At 34.9% G+C, this 16,842-nt stretch overlaps 1 protein-coding gene across 4 annotated transcripts in view; it reads left to right on the forward strand.

Moving 5' to 3' along the window:
- Nucleotides 1–16,842, forward strand: part of CNKSR2 (connector enhancer of kinase suppressor of Ras 2) — a 275,032-nt gene that overhangs the window by 80,604 nt on the left and 177,586 nt on the right. For all 4 annotated transcript variants that reach the window (XM_045875847.3, XM_045875864.3, XM_045875838.3 and 1 more), the window contains exon 4: nucleotides 6,408–6,495. In XM_045875847.3, the coding sequence (XP_045731803.1) occupies nucleotides 6,408–6,495 (88 nt within the window). The remainder of the gene's footprint in view (nucleotides 1–6,407; nucleotides 6,496–16,842) is intronic.

Genomic DNA, 16,842 nt, shown 5'->3' on the forward strand with positions numbered 1-16,842 from the left:
GTGTTAATCTGTACTATGTGAATATTACCTTCGTATTTTAAAAATACCAAAATATAATGGATGAGCACATAGACATTTCAAAAGAGAGGACACAGAAATTGCTGATAAGATGTATGTACCAAACGTCAGAGCTCTGAAGTAAAAACTGGTGGAACAAGAAGAAAAAACAGATCCACAGTTATAATTGGATACTTCATATCCACTCTCTTGATATTGATAAAACTACCAGACATAAAGTCAGCAAGGATTAGAAGAACTGAATACCACCACTAAACAACATTATATAATTGACATTTTTATAGAGTACTTCATCCAACAAAAGCAGAATACAAATTCTTTTCAAGTGCCCATTGAAACATTCACCAAGATAGACCACATCTGCATCATAAAGCATACTTTGACACATTTGAAAGAATTAAAATCCAGTTAGAGTGTATTTTTTTTAAAGATTTTATTTATTCATTTGACAGAGAGAGAGATAGCGAGAGCAGGAACACAAGCAAGGGAGTGGTAGAGAGAGAAGCAGGCTTCCCTCAGAGCAAGGAGCCTGATGCAGGGCTCGATCCCAGGACCCTGGGATCATGACCTGAGCTGAAGGCAGACGCTTAACAACTGAGCCACCCAGGCACCCCCAGTTAGAGTGTATTTTTAACCATAATGGAATCAAACTAGAAATCAAACAACACATTTCCATGTAATCCATGGTTAAAAGAGTAAGACTCAAGAGAAGTAAAAAATATATTAAACAGAATGAGAAGAGAACAAATCATAATTTTTGTGGCACGCAGTGATAAAAGGAAAATTTATAGCACTGAATGCTTATATCATAAAAAAAGATCTCATCAATCAACTAAGCTTCCATCTTAAGAAAATAGGAAAATAATAGCTAATCAATGTGTATAAATTTTCAGTTAAGCAAGATGAAAAAGTTCTAGAAGTCTGCTATAAAATATTGTACCTGTAGTTAACCTGTAGTTAACACTGTACCTGTAGTTAACAATACTGTCTTGTACACTTAAGGTTTTGTAAAGAGGATAAATCTTGTGATAAGTATTCTTACAATAAAAGAAAATAGAAAAATAATAACGAAATAAACCTAAAGCAAGTGGAACATGGTAATAATGACAAAGGATTAAAAATCAATGAAGCTGAAAGCAGAAACACAGTGAAGTTGATCAAAATAAAAGGAACATGAATACTACTAATACTTCCTCATATATTTGACAGTTTAGATGAAATTGACCAATTCCAATTCCTTGAAAAACACAAACCAAAATTTACCTAAGATAAAATAGATATTCTGAATAATCCTCTGAGTATTAAAGAATTTGAATTGTACTTAGAAACCTTTTGTGGTGCGGTATAAAAGGTCCAGGCCCAGGTGATTTCCTTGGTGAATTCTACTATATGTTTAAAGAGAAAATAACACCAATTCACACAATGTTCCAGAAAGTAGATGAGTAGGTAATTCTTCCCATCTAATTTTATGAGATGATTATGATCCTAATCCCAATACTCAATGAAAACAGTACAAAAAAAAAAAGAAAACTGTCAACCAATATCTTATGAACTTATGTTAACTTTTTAACTTACATGTTAAAATCCTCCACAAAATATTGGTAGACCAAATCCAACCATATATAAATAAAATTATATACCATGACTAAGTAGGATTTATTCCAGGTGTGCAATGCTGCCTTAAATAAATCAATGTAGGGGCGCCTGGGTGGCTTAGTCATTAAGCGTCTGCCTTTGTCTCGGGTCATGATCCCAGGGTCCCAGGATCAAGTGCCGCATCAGGCTCCCTGCTCCGCAGGAAGCCTGCTTCTCCCTCTCCCACTCCCCCTGCTTGTTGCCTTTCTCGCTGTGTCTCTCTGTGTCAAATAAATTTTAAAAATCTTTAAAAAAAATCAGTGTAATCCACCACATCAATGGGTTAAAGAATGAAAATCATATGATCATAACAGTTAATGTATAAAGAGCATTTGGTAGAATCCTATACACATTCATTAGAAAAATTCTCAGCAAGGTAGGAACAGACTGGTAATACCTTAACTTGATATAAAGCATATATAAAATGCAACAGCTAAACTTACACTTCCATTGTGAAATACTGAAAGCTTTCCTCCTGAGACTGGGAATAGGGTAATACTATCTGCTCTCATCCCTCCTATTTAATAATCTATTGGGAGTCACATCTAGTACATTAGGCAAGAAAAGGAAATAAAAGACCTAGAGATTAGAATGAAAAAAAAACTTCCCCTATTTGCAGATTTTATATATATATATATATATATATCTATCTCCTTGGTTAGAAAATTCCAAGCTATCTACAAAACTTCTGTTAGAACTAATAAGTAAATAGCAAGGTTGTAGGATACAAAGTCCACACACAAAAATTATATTCCTAAACAATGAATAACTAGAAACCAAAATTAAAAACATGGTACAATTTACAGTTGCTTCAAAAGTAGTGAGTTGCCTACACATAAATTTAGCAAAATATCTACAGGATCAGTATGTGAAAACTATAAAACACTGATATAGGATATCAAACAAGATATAAAGAAATGGAGATACATACTGTATACTGTGTTCATGGATTGGAAGCTTCAGTAAAAATGTCAGTTCTCATGTCTCCCTACAGGTATCATGAAATTCACATAAAAATTCCAGCAGGATTTTTTTTGTAGCCACAGACTGTATGATTTTAAGTTTATATTTAAAAGCAAAAAAAAAAGCTGTGCCTGGGTGGCTCAGTCGTTAAGCGTCTGCCTTCAGCTCAGGTCATGATCCCAGGGTCCTGGGATTGAGCCCTGCATCAGGCCCCCTGCTCCACAGAAAGCCTGCTTCTCCCTCTCCCACTCCCCCTGCTTGTGTTCTCACTATTTCTCTGTCAAATAAATAAATAAAATCTTAAAAAATATATTTTAAAGCAAAAAAAAAAAAAAACCTAGAATCGTTCATCAATTTTGAAAAAGAAATTACTCAGTTTTAAGTGTTACATAACTATTGTCATCAAAACTGGTGTTGGTGACTGGATAAACACCGAGAGAATCCAGACTGTTCCTTTATATGTCTGGTTAGCTGATTTTTGACAGTGGAGAATGGATGGCCTTTCAACAAATGGTTTTGGAGAACTTGGATAGGCATAGGGGAGAAAGTGAAACTCGATCCAGGCCTCACACCTTATATAAAAATTGACTCAAAGATGGACCACAGATCTAAAGGTAAAACATAAAACTATAAAACTTTCATAAGAAAATATGACTTACCGTCAGGTGAAGATTTTCTGAGATATAGGACTAAAGGTATAATCCAGAAAAAATTATCAAGTTTGACCTCATAAAAATTAAAAACCTGGTATGCTAAAGATCCTGTTAAGAGGATGGAAAGACAAGCCACAGACTTGAGAAGAAATATTACAGTTCACCTGTTCAACAAAGAACTTGCATACAAAATGTGTTAGGAACTCTCTAAACTCAATAGTAGGAATACCAAAAATCCAAACAGCAAATGGGCAAAGGGCGTGGGGAGACATTCCACTGAAGAGTATATATATGGATAGGAAATATGCACATGAAGATGTTCAGCATCATTACCGATTAGAAACCCATTCAAGAAATATAGATAGCTATTAGATATAGGTAATATATAACATAAATATAAATAAAACACCTTGGAGGGATTAAAGACCTAAATGTGAGATCTGAAACCATAAAAATCCGAGAAAAGAGCATAGGCAGTAATTTCTCTGACATTGACCATAGCAACTTTTTTCTAAATATGTCGCCTGAGGCAAGGGAAACCAAAGCAAAAATAAACTGTTGGGACTACATCAAAATAAAAAGCCTCCTCACAGTGAAGGAAACAATAAAACTAAAAGGCAACTTACAGAATGGGAGAAGATATTTGCAAATGACGTATCTGATAAAGGGTTAGTATCCAAAATATATAAAGAACTTATAAAACTCAACACTCAGAAAACAAATAATCCGATTAAAAAATGGGCAGAAGACATGAAGAGACATTTTTCCAAAGAAGACATCCAGATGGCCAATAGACACATGAAAAGATGCTCATCATCACTGATCATCAAAGAAATGCAGATCAGGGACGCCTGGGTGGCTCAGTCGGTTAAGCATCTGCCTTCGGCTCAGGTCATGATCCCAGGGTCCTGGGATCGAGTCCCGCATTGGGCTCCCTGCTCCGCGGGGAGCCTGCTTCTCCCTCTGCCCCTGTCTCTCTCTCTGCCTCTCATGAATAAATAAAAAAAAAAAAAAGAAATGCAGATCAAAACTACAATGAGATATCACGTCATACCTGTTAGAATGGCTAAGATCAACAACACACAACACAAGAAACAACAGGTGTTGGTGAGGATGTGGAGAAAAAGGAACACTCAGGCACTGTTGGTGGGAACGCAAACTGGTGCGGCCACCGTGGGACACAGTATGGAGATTCCTCAAAAAATTAAAAATACAATTACTTTAGGATCCAGTAGTTCCACTGCTGGTTATTTACCCAAAAATATGAAAACACTAATTCAAAAAGATAGAGGCACCCCTATGTTTATTGCAGCACTTACAATAACTAAAATACGGAAGCAACTGAAGTGTCCATGGATAGATGAATGGATAAAGGAGAAGTGGTATTTATATACAATTGATTATTATTCCACCATAATAAGCATGAAATTTTGTCATTTTCAACAACACGTATGGACCTAGAGGATCTAATGCTAAGTGAAAGAAGTCAGAGAAAAACTAATCCCATATGATTTCACTCATATGTGGAATTTAAGAAACAAAACAAATGAGCAAAGGGGAAAAAAAGTGACAAAGCAAGGAACAGACTCAACTATAGAGAACAAAGTGATGGTTACCAAAGGAGAGGTGGGTGGGGGTATGGGTGAAATAGGTGATGGGGATTAAGGAGTACACGTGTCATGATGAGCAATAGGTGATTAAAATAAAACATTAAAAAATATTTGGGGGAAATTCAAATTACATAGCTAACAGAATGGCCAACATCAAAAATACATAAGTGAAAAATTGGTTTAAAAAATGTAACCGATAAAGGATATCTCTTCTATGGACCCATGTGAGAGTGGGAGGTGCTTGAGTTGTAGAGTTTCCTAGAAGACACAAATTATTTATAACTGGGAAATAGTTCCATATAAGCATTCTTAGTAAATTGCCTGAAGAGATAACAAATAGGAGGTCTAAAGCACTAAGGATTCAATAATTTCACTAAATTTTGACCTCCATGCCTTCTTTTATATTAGTGATTTTCTTTTCATTAAACTGGGCCTCCCAAATCCTATAAGCTTTGGCCTTACAAAACCTGATGGGCATTCACAGGTGAGAGTGGATAAAAAGTAACGGCAAGTCACTGTGAATTCATTTGGTGGCAAAACACTTGGTAATAAAAAAGATTGCTATTTGTCTCTGACAACCTTGTAAATATGAACCTTAAGCCAGAATATATTTATTATTTATGTACCACCTTATTTGAAAAAGGATGTGAAGTGACATAAATAATTGGTTTAGTACAAGATAAAACCTAGTAAGTAAGTTCATAGAGGCAGTATATCAGTGTTTAAATCTGTGGCGTGTGGGCTCAGACTTCCTTGGTTTGAATACCAGCTCTTCCCACTTACTAGTTGTCACTTAACCTTTTTGTATCTCAGCATTCTCATCTGTAAAATGGGAATAATAATAGCACCTCCTACACAGGCGTTTTTGTGAAAATAATTTATTACATGTAAAGCATTTAGAACAGTACCTGGCACATAGTAAGTCCTCAGTAAGTGTTAGCTATCATTACTAACTCTGAATTGTGAATATTTCAAGAAGATACTGTATTCAGAATCTTCATTTGAAAGTAAACTAAAATATTGTCTTTGCCTAAAGTACTCCTTTGTTTTATTTTAGATGTAGTGAAGAGACCTTATAAGTACCAAAGAACCAATAAATATTAAGAACTAAAAAAAAAATTTGATGAAAAGCAAACATTATGTTTCTTGGGGTGCCTGGGTGGTGCTGTCAGTTATGCGTCCAAGTCTTGGTTTCCGCTCAGGGTTGTTAGATCAAGCCCTGAGGCAGTCTGCTTGAGATTTTCTCTCTCTCCCTCTGCCCCTCCCTGCCATGTACTCTCTCTCTTTCTCTAAAATAAATAAATTTTTAAAGAATAAAAAAGAAAAGCAAACATTATGTTTCTTGAATTTAATTCTCTTCTGTTTCCTGAATTTTTTTTCTAAAATATGTCCTGAATATTTTTTATCGCTATGTAAACTTCAGAACAACTCATTTCCTATTATTCAAGATCTTAACTTAAGGCTATTGCGTTTGGGAACTTTTCAAAATCTCTTCCTATTAATCATAATTTTCGTTTTCCCTTTATAGGTCACCATTTGCTGCCGTCACAGACTATTCAGTTACAAGGAATAATGTCATACAGCTCTGCTTGGAATTGACAACAATTGTGCAACAGGTATTAGCTGACAACCTTTACTTCTGTTAATTTATTATCTATTTCATATTCTAACAATGCCAAGTATTCTTTTTTACCAATAGTTTATAAGATACTGGTTTGGGGGTTCTAAATAAACCAGATATATCATTTGGGAAACTATTCATGTAACCCTATAAACAAAACCTTATTTACCAGAAGATGTAAAAGTAAACTGAACCTCTAGAGAAATCATTATAAGATGGTAGGTCTGGTAGTCTCACATTTTAGTGGGGAGGGTTGTACTGCCTTTCACAAAATGAAATTGCCCCATTTTGATAACAATCTAAGACTTTTGCTCTAAGACACTGTTCTTTATTAGTACAACTATTAGTTTCACTTATCTATTGCACATATGACAAAATATAATAGCTTTCAACAGTGATCTATTTACATGTCCTGGTTTTTTACTTTGAATATTATCCCACCCAGGGATCCCCAAGTCAAATGCCTTCAGGAGTGCTGTGGCTAATATAAATGTTTGAATCAAGTCTAGGATAAGATATGGAGAAACGTTATAGTGGTGAATTGACTAGTACATATTTTACAATATTTAATTAAATGTAATAACAAAACACATTTGAGAAGTCTGATGCCCGCAGTCACCATGCTGCGTAAGCCCCCGTGGCAGCCTGTTGCCGCTGCGTTCTCAGGAGCCAGCATTTGTTAACCTATCCAGTGATGCAGAAAGAAAGCAGACAAGAAAAAGCAGAAGATTATTAGGGAAGTTGATGATTTAATCTATTCTTCTACTCCCTGTCCTTTATTACCAGGGATAATTATAGGAAGGAGAGTAACTTTGTGACTTTTAATTGTGGAACACTTCGGATGTTCATCAGGATTCTATCATGGCAGTGAAAAAGCAGCTCGTGGTTACTCAGAGACATGCGTGGAGATTGTGAACATTTTTATGAGCTTTGAGATACCCTAATGGTCTCACTGCATGTCTTTATATTTGATAGCCAGAAACTCAAGTTCTGAATTTCAAAAATCTCAACTGGATAATGGGGAGAAGAGTGGCATTTTAGGACAAGGGTCAACAAACTTTTCTTTTTTTTAATTTTATTATGTTAATCACCATACATTACATCATTAGTTTTTGATGTAGTGTTCCACCATGATTCATTGTTTGCGTAAACTTTTTGTAAAAGAATCAGATATTAAGTATGTAAGGTTTTGTAAGCTACGTAGTGCAGGCTATCAGGGTCTGTTGCAACTACTCAGCTCTGCTGTTGTAGAGCAAACGCAGCCATAGACGATGTGTAAATGGATGCGGGTGGCTATGTGCTTGTAAGACTTTTTTGCAAAAAAGGCTACAGGTTGATTTTGGCCCATGGGCCATCTTTAGCTGACCTGTGTTCTAGGGCAATGCTAGGCCAGCGTGGTCTGCGGATGAGCAGCATTATCATCACATGAGAACCTGTTAAAAATTCAGATACTTGGGATACACCCCAAATGTACTGTGGGGAGGGCCCAGGAATCTGCATGTTTGCTAGTTTTTCAGGTGATTCTGGTTCTCCTACATTGTTCCAGGGCCCAGGGGTAAAAGCAATAATATAATCTATGGGTTATTTCTCTTATAGCTCTTTGTTATCAATGACATTTCTTAAAAATGTATTTTCTAAAGCTTTATTCCTTTTAAAGGCATTAACCAAAGATTTGAGGTGTGGATAACAGATTATTAGTTTCTTCCCTTTTACTATGAGAGAGAAATTCTCTTGATTTAGGGATATATATTATACAGTATTTGTATGATAATCTTGCGTAGCCTTTTAATGTAGATATGTGCTCAGTAGCAATCTATATTAAACAATCCTAATAAAACAAGAATTATTAAGTGCTACATGTCCAGATCTGTGATAACTGTATTATATTTGTTATATAAGCTTTTTATTTACACAAGACCCAAAACAATTGACATACGGTACAATTAAATGTGAGGATTAAAAGTATATTTTTCAACTTTTTTACATGAGAATCTCCTATTTATTGTCAGTTCTATGAGAATGCAATCCATCTGATATCAACTTGCAAGATAACTTCATTTCCAAGCATAATTATGACAGAAAGTGGGTGTTTTTCAGTTCTTGCGTCTCCTCCAAACATCTGGACCTGGATAGCCTATTTAAAGTTTGCTTTTGAGTAATTGGACAACTCTGTTGCTTTATAAACCAAGACTGCAAATCTAAATGGCAGTTATGATGTTTTCTTGACAATCTTAAGGAAGAGTACTCAGGTGTATTCATTTTCTCTTAATTAATACAGAACCTTTTCCCATATCCAAAGGGGATCAACAAAGAGATCTTGAAAAAAAATTAGCTTTACTTAAGTATAGAGTGAGGTCATAAATGGAGAGTTTTCTCTGTTTAGAACTCACAGGTTCCAGAGCATACTTTTGTCGTTCTAACCTTCAAATGTTACATTTAGAAGAATGGCTGAAATGATTTTCAGTGAATTAAGATCTCCTGTAGAGAGATTGTCCAGTGGTGAAAGTGTGGTTTATGTCAGATATGACTAACTCCCACCCATTCCGCTATTTTAAGAACCTACCATCCAGATAACAAGTGGTTCAGCTTTTGTTTCCAGAATGTATGAATACCTACTATTGACAACTACTTCACAATAAACGTATGCCATTCTGATATTGCCCTCAGAGGCTTGTTTATGCTCTCAGGACCTTTAACAGCGGCACTGTATGGCCTGACATTCTCCTTAGGAATTTGTTTCAAGGCATTAATGGGTTTAAGTGTTTCTGTTTACAGGTCAGGAAACATTAGGTAGAGTAGAGAGAGATGCTTTCAGAAATTGAACTGTATGTACATTCTGACTTGACCACATACAGAATTATTGAAAACCCTCCAAATAATTGAAATACTCCAAATATACTCAGATGTAGAAGAAGCTTCTGTATTCTCCACCCACTGTACACTCTGTTTTAAAGAGGATGCCTTGCCCTTCATAGGACATGTTGCTCTAACATTACCTGTTTCTATTTTTTAAAGTTCAGCAGCTCGTAACATTTGTCACAGTTCTTCTATCTCACTCTCATTTTCCCATCACATGTCCTGTTCCATGTGTCACTTGTAAGATGTTTCTGAACAAAAACCTCTGTACCCAGCTGGTTTGGGCTCTTGCCTTGCCCACCCCATCCCAACCTGTACCTGACCAGAAATACTTTAACTAGGTCTTTTCTGTTGTACCTTTTTTTTAAAGATTTTATTTATTTATTTGAGTGAGAGAGAGAGAGAGAGAGAGAGCACAGGCGCAGACTCCCTGCAGAGCAGGGAGCCCAATGTGAGACTTGATCCCAAGACGCTGGGACCATGACCTGAGCTGAAGGCAGACACTTAACCAACTGAGCCATTCAGGCACCGCTTTTCTGTTGTGCCTTAAAGGAAATGTTAAGATACCAATTTCTCTTAACAAAATACATCTTCATGATTTAATTTACTTATAAGTATAGAATCTATCATTGTCATACTGATCATCCCAAAGCCCAGCTTTGATTTTGTTACTTTTAGCAATTTTCTTCTGATTTTCAAATTGATTACAAACTCCTTTCTTTGGAATTCAAGGGGGTTCCAAGTAGGGTCCTACCATAATTTCAGTTTTATCTTCCAGTACTCCCATATATTTTAATTGTAGCCTAGTGTGTGTGGATGAGTTATTGTTGGTAAAACAGATTTTGTAGTCTCATCTTTTAATGGTGTGGGGTGTCCTCAGAATATGCTGCATATATCTTCTTATCTCAGCCTGGTAAAATTATGTTCTATTCTTTAAGGCCTCTAGGAAGTGCCTCAACTCCTTCCCACAACTCTCTGTACCTTCTTCCTACTTAGACCATTTATATTTAATTTAACTATTTATATGGTTGAGATCAAATATACCACCTTGCTGTTTGTCTTCTATGTTTCCCATTTGTTCTTTGTTTTCTTTTTTCTGTGTATGTTTTTATTAATTATTTTTTATTACTCCATTTTATTATTCCATTTCCATTGGTGACTTAGCTATAATTCTTTGTTGTGTGGGCAGATGTAGAAATCCCTTGAACTTACTTTACATAGCATTTCACATCTCACCTATGACAGTTTTATTCTGCTATGAATAATAATTATCTGACTTCCATTAGATTATGAACTCCATGAAGACAAGAATGGTGTCTTGCTCATTTTCATATATAGTAGGTGCCCATTACATACCTGTTAAAATAAATTGACCTGAGACCCAATTATCTCCTGTGGCTAGCACATGCTCATTTGTACTCTTCCAAGAAAAAGTTGGAATTAAATGCTTGAATTGTTACTCATTTTATTTCATCTCCTGTAGTTCTGTCTTTGCTAGCTAGGTAAAGAACCCCAGAGATAGCCATCACTTTACATCTTAGTTTATTCATGAGTTAAAATAAGAGGATGGATCCTCATAACCACTTGCCAATGCTAGAAATGAAAGTGAACAAAACTTCTGAAACACTATGCAAATATAGAATACTAACAAAACATGTCTTTTAGAGGAAACTTAATTATAAGCATGATATATTATATTGTTTGTAGATCATCTCTTAAATAATCTATTATTTTTCTACCGTTATATGATGTCATATCTTTGGTACCAGGTTTTTCTGGGCTCTGGTCTGTTACTACCTATCCTAACAATAGGAATGAGGTCGATGGATAAGATAATGAGATAAAATAGGTGTTTGTCAGGGCTCCTGGGTGGCTCAGTTGGGTAAGTGTCTGCCTCCCATGCAGGTCATGATCCCAGGGTCCTGGGATCAAGCCCGCATCTGGTGTCCTACTCAGTGGGGAGCCTGCTTCTCCCTCTCCTCCCCACTGGTACTCTCTCTTGTTATCTCTGTCTCTCTCTTTCAAATAAATAAATAAAATCTTTTTAAAAATAGGTGTTTGTTTCTTGATAATGAAACTATGAGGGATTTTATTTCATTTAGACTCTACTTTTCTTTATATTCCATATTTTCTAAAATGAATTTGAGTTGTCAGAAAAAAAATGAATGCTATATAATTAAAGTAATACTAAAGAGCACAGCATAGACAAATACTATATTTTAAAATAAATGATGTAGTTTACAGTAAGTGTCCATCTAATGGTCTCCTTCAGCCATTGTATACACACTAATCACTGCATTCACTTGGAATTGTACGCAGTATCTGAAGACAGGAATTAAACTTAAGCTACCAGTAAAAGAGGCCAATTTGAATAAGCAAAGTGTAGATTTTAAAAAAGTATCTAGGGCATGCATTTATACCAGGCTTTCAAGAAATCTCATCTGAACAGTTATGATGATAGTTATGCTTTGAAATATGCTGTACTTCAAATTATTTTTCACTCAACTTTAATTATTTTTATTCCCTTTGCAGCAAGAGGAGATGATCAATATCTAAAAATAAACTGTCACAAATAGCTTTTTTCCCTTCTTAACACAAAGGGGTGGTACTATGAAGTAAGTGGAAAGTGCTTCTTGATATTGGCCACCTATATTTAAAGTGGTGCTAACATTAGAGGAGAAAGAGAATATAAATTTCTTTTAACAAGCTCTGTTTTGAGGAATTTCCTTAATCTACTATATCTGTTTTACTTATTTATATTTGTGATGGGTTTGGATAGTTATATTTAAAGTCTTTTAAAGAGATCCCTCCCTCAACACTTCCCTTTCCACATAAGATTGGTTGTAATAACACATTTTTTTTTATTTTAAAGATTTTATTTATTTATTTATTTGTCAGAGAGAGAAAGAGAGAGAGCACAAGCAGGGGAAGCGGCAGGCAGAGGGAGAAGCAGGCTCCCTGCTGAGCAAGGAGCCCAATGCGGGAGTCGATCAGGACCCTGGGATCATGACCCGAGCTGAAGGCAGACGCTTTAATGACTGAGCCACCCAGGTGCCCCTGTAAAAACACATTTAAGCAGAAGGGGAAACTAGTTTTAAAATCGTAAATGGAAAGTATTCTCAGAGAACTGAAGCTTCATTTAGAGCACTGTCAGGAACTGGATCAGAAAAATGAGACAGGTACCCAAGCACTTACTTACTTACCTACTTATTTATTTGTTTGTTTGTTTGAGAGAGAGAGTCGGTGAGAGAAAGAGAGAGAGACAGAGCATAAGTCACAAGCTGGAGGGGGGGGGGTTGCGGAGGGAGGCAGAGGGAAAGAGAGAAGCAGAATCCCCACTGAGCCGGGAGCCCAAAGCACAGAACTCAGTTCCAGGACTCCAGGATTATGACCTGAGCCAAAGGCAGATGCTTAACTGACTGAGCACCCAGATGCCCCAGTACCCATGCACTTCTTATCTGTATTGACATAATTTCTATGATGCCTGCCTTAACGAGTAGCAGCTCTAAAGTTATTCTACTGTGCCATTTTTATATTTTCCACTTCAAACACAAAAATGACTAGATTGTCACTAGTTAAGAAATGGACAGAAAAGTATCAGTTTGTAAGGTGAAGCTTCGGTGGAATTCACAATACTTGGGGCAAGGGACCGAGGGTAGGGATCATGAGTATTGGGAGACTTGAGGCTTAGCCCAGTTGCTTCATGATGAACCATGTGCATTTGCCTGTGCCATCTATAAACAGAAGTAATTCTATTGTGAGAATCAAATTAGATGTATTAAAGATGGTTCACAAATGTGAAGTGAAAAACAAAAGGAAAGTATTATCTATAAAATGGGTGAGAAATAGAGACTTGATAAAAAGAATTAGAATAACAACTTTGTTTTAAATAATGAATATACACAGGGTTTTTTTCTCCATTTAGTGTTAGTTTTCTTTAGCTGCATCTACAGTGAAATCTGAATTACATGCTGAGAGAAAAATTTCAACAGGTTGTGAAACATTTTGATCAAATTTTGAAATGTTGTATACCAGAGTGAAAAACGTCCTTTTAAAATTCAGGTTCTGGTCATTTACTTTTACCTGAAATGTCTCCTCTAAATTGTATATATTAAAAGGTCTTGCTGTTTTCTTATGGGCTTGCTCGTTTTTCAACCTTTTTAGATCCATTTTCCCTGTCCTTGGATATCACTGGCTTTTTGAATAGTGTTTGAAACATTACTTTAGCTTACCATTCCCAGCCGAAAGTTGGGTAAAAAAGAGAAAATATCAATAGTCTTTCACATGAGATTGTTTAAATTAACACTTGAACAGAAATGCAAAGAAAAAGGAAATTCTAGAAACCTTCCTTAAAACATCCTATTTTAAGTACGTAATTGTTACCTACTGCTCAGTCAACACTTTCCTTCTCCATCCTTTAAAATTTGAATAGCATGTACTGTTCAAAAAATCTTAACTGAGAGAATCATCACCAAGAACTAGAAGTTCATTTAGATGTTGAATTCTTATGATCTTTGCTTGCATTCATTCCATTGATGTTGTATACCATCAGTATAAAAGTTTATATATAGTACATGCTGTAGTATACTTTTTTCTACATCTTTAAAATTACAAAAGTAATATCTGCTTTGTAGAAAAATTTGAAGTTATGAAAAGAAAAAAAACTTTGCTTGTAATCCTTCCACTCAGAGAAAATCCCTGTCATCATTTTGCCTATTTTATTTCATATTTAGTTTTATGCCATAATTTTTTTTATTTTACTGCATCGTTCATATTAGGACTTTTTAAAAATTCCAGTGTAATTAACATACAATGTTATATTATTTTCAGTTGTACAATATAATAATCCAATAATTCCATATGTTACTCAGTGTTCATCATGCTAAATGTACTCTTACTCCCCATCACCTATTTTACCCATTCCCCCATCCATCTTCCCTCTGGTAACCACCGGTTTTGTTCTCTGTTTAAGAGTCCATTTGTTTCCCCTTTTTTGTGTTCATTTTGTTTTCTTAAATTCCATGTATGAGTGAAATGATAAGGTATTTGTCTTTCTCTGACTGACTTATTTCACTTAGCATTATACACTCTAGATTTATCCATGTTGTTGCAAATGGCAAGATTTCATTCTTTTTTATGACTAATATTGCATTATATGTGTGTGTGTGTATATCTATCTATCTATCTATCTATCTATCTATCTATCTATCTATATCTATATATATATCACTTCCTCTTTATCCATTCATCTATCGAAGGACCTTTGGGCTGCTTCTATATCTTGGCTATTGTAAATAATGCTGAAATAAACATAGGGGCACATGTATCTTTTTGAATTAGTGTTTTTGTATTCTTTAGGACTTTGTTTTTTTTAAAGTTTATGAAATGATAATATTCATTAATTTTTTAAAATACAGAAAACTATAAAGAATATTTCACAGACATCCCAATCTAAGCACCAGAAACAACTATGCTATTGCTCTGAGCTTTCCTACAATAAATATCTGTATTTATTTATTTTTTTTTAAGATTTTATTTATTTATTCATGAGAGACAGAGAGAGACAGAGAGAGAGAGAGAGAGGCAGAGGGAGAAGCAGGCTCCCAAGGAGCAGGGAGCCCGATGTGGGACTCGATCCCAGGACCCTGGGATCATGACCCGAGCCGAAGGCAGACGCTTAACCATCTGAGCCACCCAGGCGCCCTAAATATCTGTATTTAAATTGTGATTCTGACTTTTTTACAATTCATTTGTTCCATTTTGCTCTACATTTGCTCATCAGATGTATTTTATTTCTTTTATTTTTTAAATTTGTTATTTTTATTATTTTTAAAATCGAAGTATAATTGACATAAAATATCCTCTTAGTTTCAAGTATACAACATAGTGATTTGATATTTCTATACATGATGAAATGAGCCTCACAGTAAGTCTAGTTGTCATCTGTCACCATGCAAAATTATTACAGTATTATTGACTATATTGCCTATGCTGTATATTATATCCCCATGACTTACTTATTTATAACTGGAAGTTTGTACCTCTTAATCCCCTTTACTTATTTTGCTTGTCTACCTGACTTCTTCCCCTTCTGGTAACCAACAGTTTGTTTCCTATATCTATGAGTCTGTTTCTGTTTTGTTTGTTTGCTTGCTTGCTTTTTTTAGATTCCACATATAAGAGAAATCATACAGGATTCATCTTTCTCTCCCTGACTTATTTCACTTAGCATAATGCCCTCTAGGTCTATCCATCTTGTTGCACATGGCAAGATTTCATTCTTTTTTATGGCTGAGTAATACTCCATTGCATATATATATATATATATATATATATATATATATATATATATGCATACATGTATATGTATATGCACACACACACACACAACATCTTTATCTACTCATCTATGGATAGACAACTTAGTTTGCTTCCTTATCTTAGCTACTGTAAATAATGCTGCAATGAACATGTATCTCTTTGAATTGGTGTTACCATTTTCTTTGGATAAATACCCAGAAGTGGAATTGCTAGATCATATGGTAATTCTATTTTTAATTTTTTGAGGAACCTCCATAGTGTTTTCCATAGTGGTGACACCAATTTATGTTACCACCAAAAGCGTATGAGTGTTCCCTTTTTCTTCATATCCACACCAACACTTGTTACTTTTTGTCTTCTTGATAATAGCCAATCTGACCAGTGTTATTTTATTTTTCAATCCTTATTCAAGAAAATGGAAAAAATATTCTTCAAAAATCAATATTGAAAGTGTTTATTTTTGATGGACAACTCAGTCTAAATTATGTATGTGTGTTTTCTAATCACTTTTCTTACCTTTACACTATTTTAAATACAAATCAGTAAAAATAAATTATTTATGAAGTATTTTCTAAATTTTTAAATAAAAATATAAATGAGCATATTGAGTATATTGCCCTTTTAAATGTATTCCTGCTTGAATCTAATCTATCCTGTTTTAAGCAAGTTGTTATTTACTCAAGATAAATACTTAAGAGAGAAGAAGAGCTTTTGTAAGACTTATTGAATTGGTATTTCTGGTTTAAATTCTTAGAGCATATATTTGTGAATACTAAAAAAATTAAAATTAAAAATAAAGATTGCAGAATTTTGTAAAAATAAATAGCCTAGAAGTGATTTTTAAAATTTCATTAATGATTGGGGTGCCTGGGTGGCTCAGTCAGTTAAGCATCTGCCTTCAGCTCAGATCATGACCCCAGGGTCCTGGGATCAAGCCCCACATCGGGCTCCCTGCTCATGGGGAGCCTGCTTCTCCCTCTCCTCCCTACTCGTGCTCTCTCTCATTATCTCTCTCTCTCAAATAAATAAATAAAATCTTTAAAAATGATAAATAAATTTCATTAAAGGTTTATGGAAGGAAATTTGGCCTATAAATTTTCTGACAATAGCTATTATATTTTGCTTCATTATACTTTATATGTATGAATAGTACCTGCTTTATCTT

This window comes from Mirounga angustirostris, unplaced genomic scaffold (genome assembly GCF_029215605.1).
Source record: "Mirounga angustirostris isolate CCGP_5_RB_7025 unplaced genomic scaffold, mMirAng1.0.hap1 SCAF_11, whole genome shotgun sequence".
NCBI lineage: Eukaryota > Metazoa > Chordata > Mammalia > Carnivora > Phocidae > Mirounga > Mirounga angustirostris.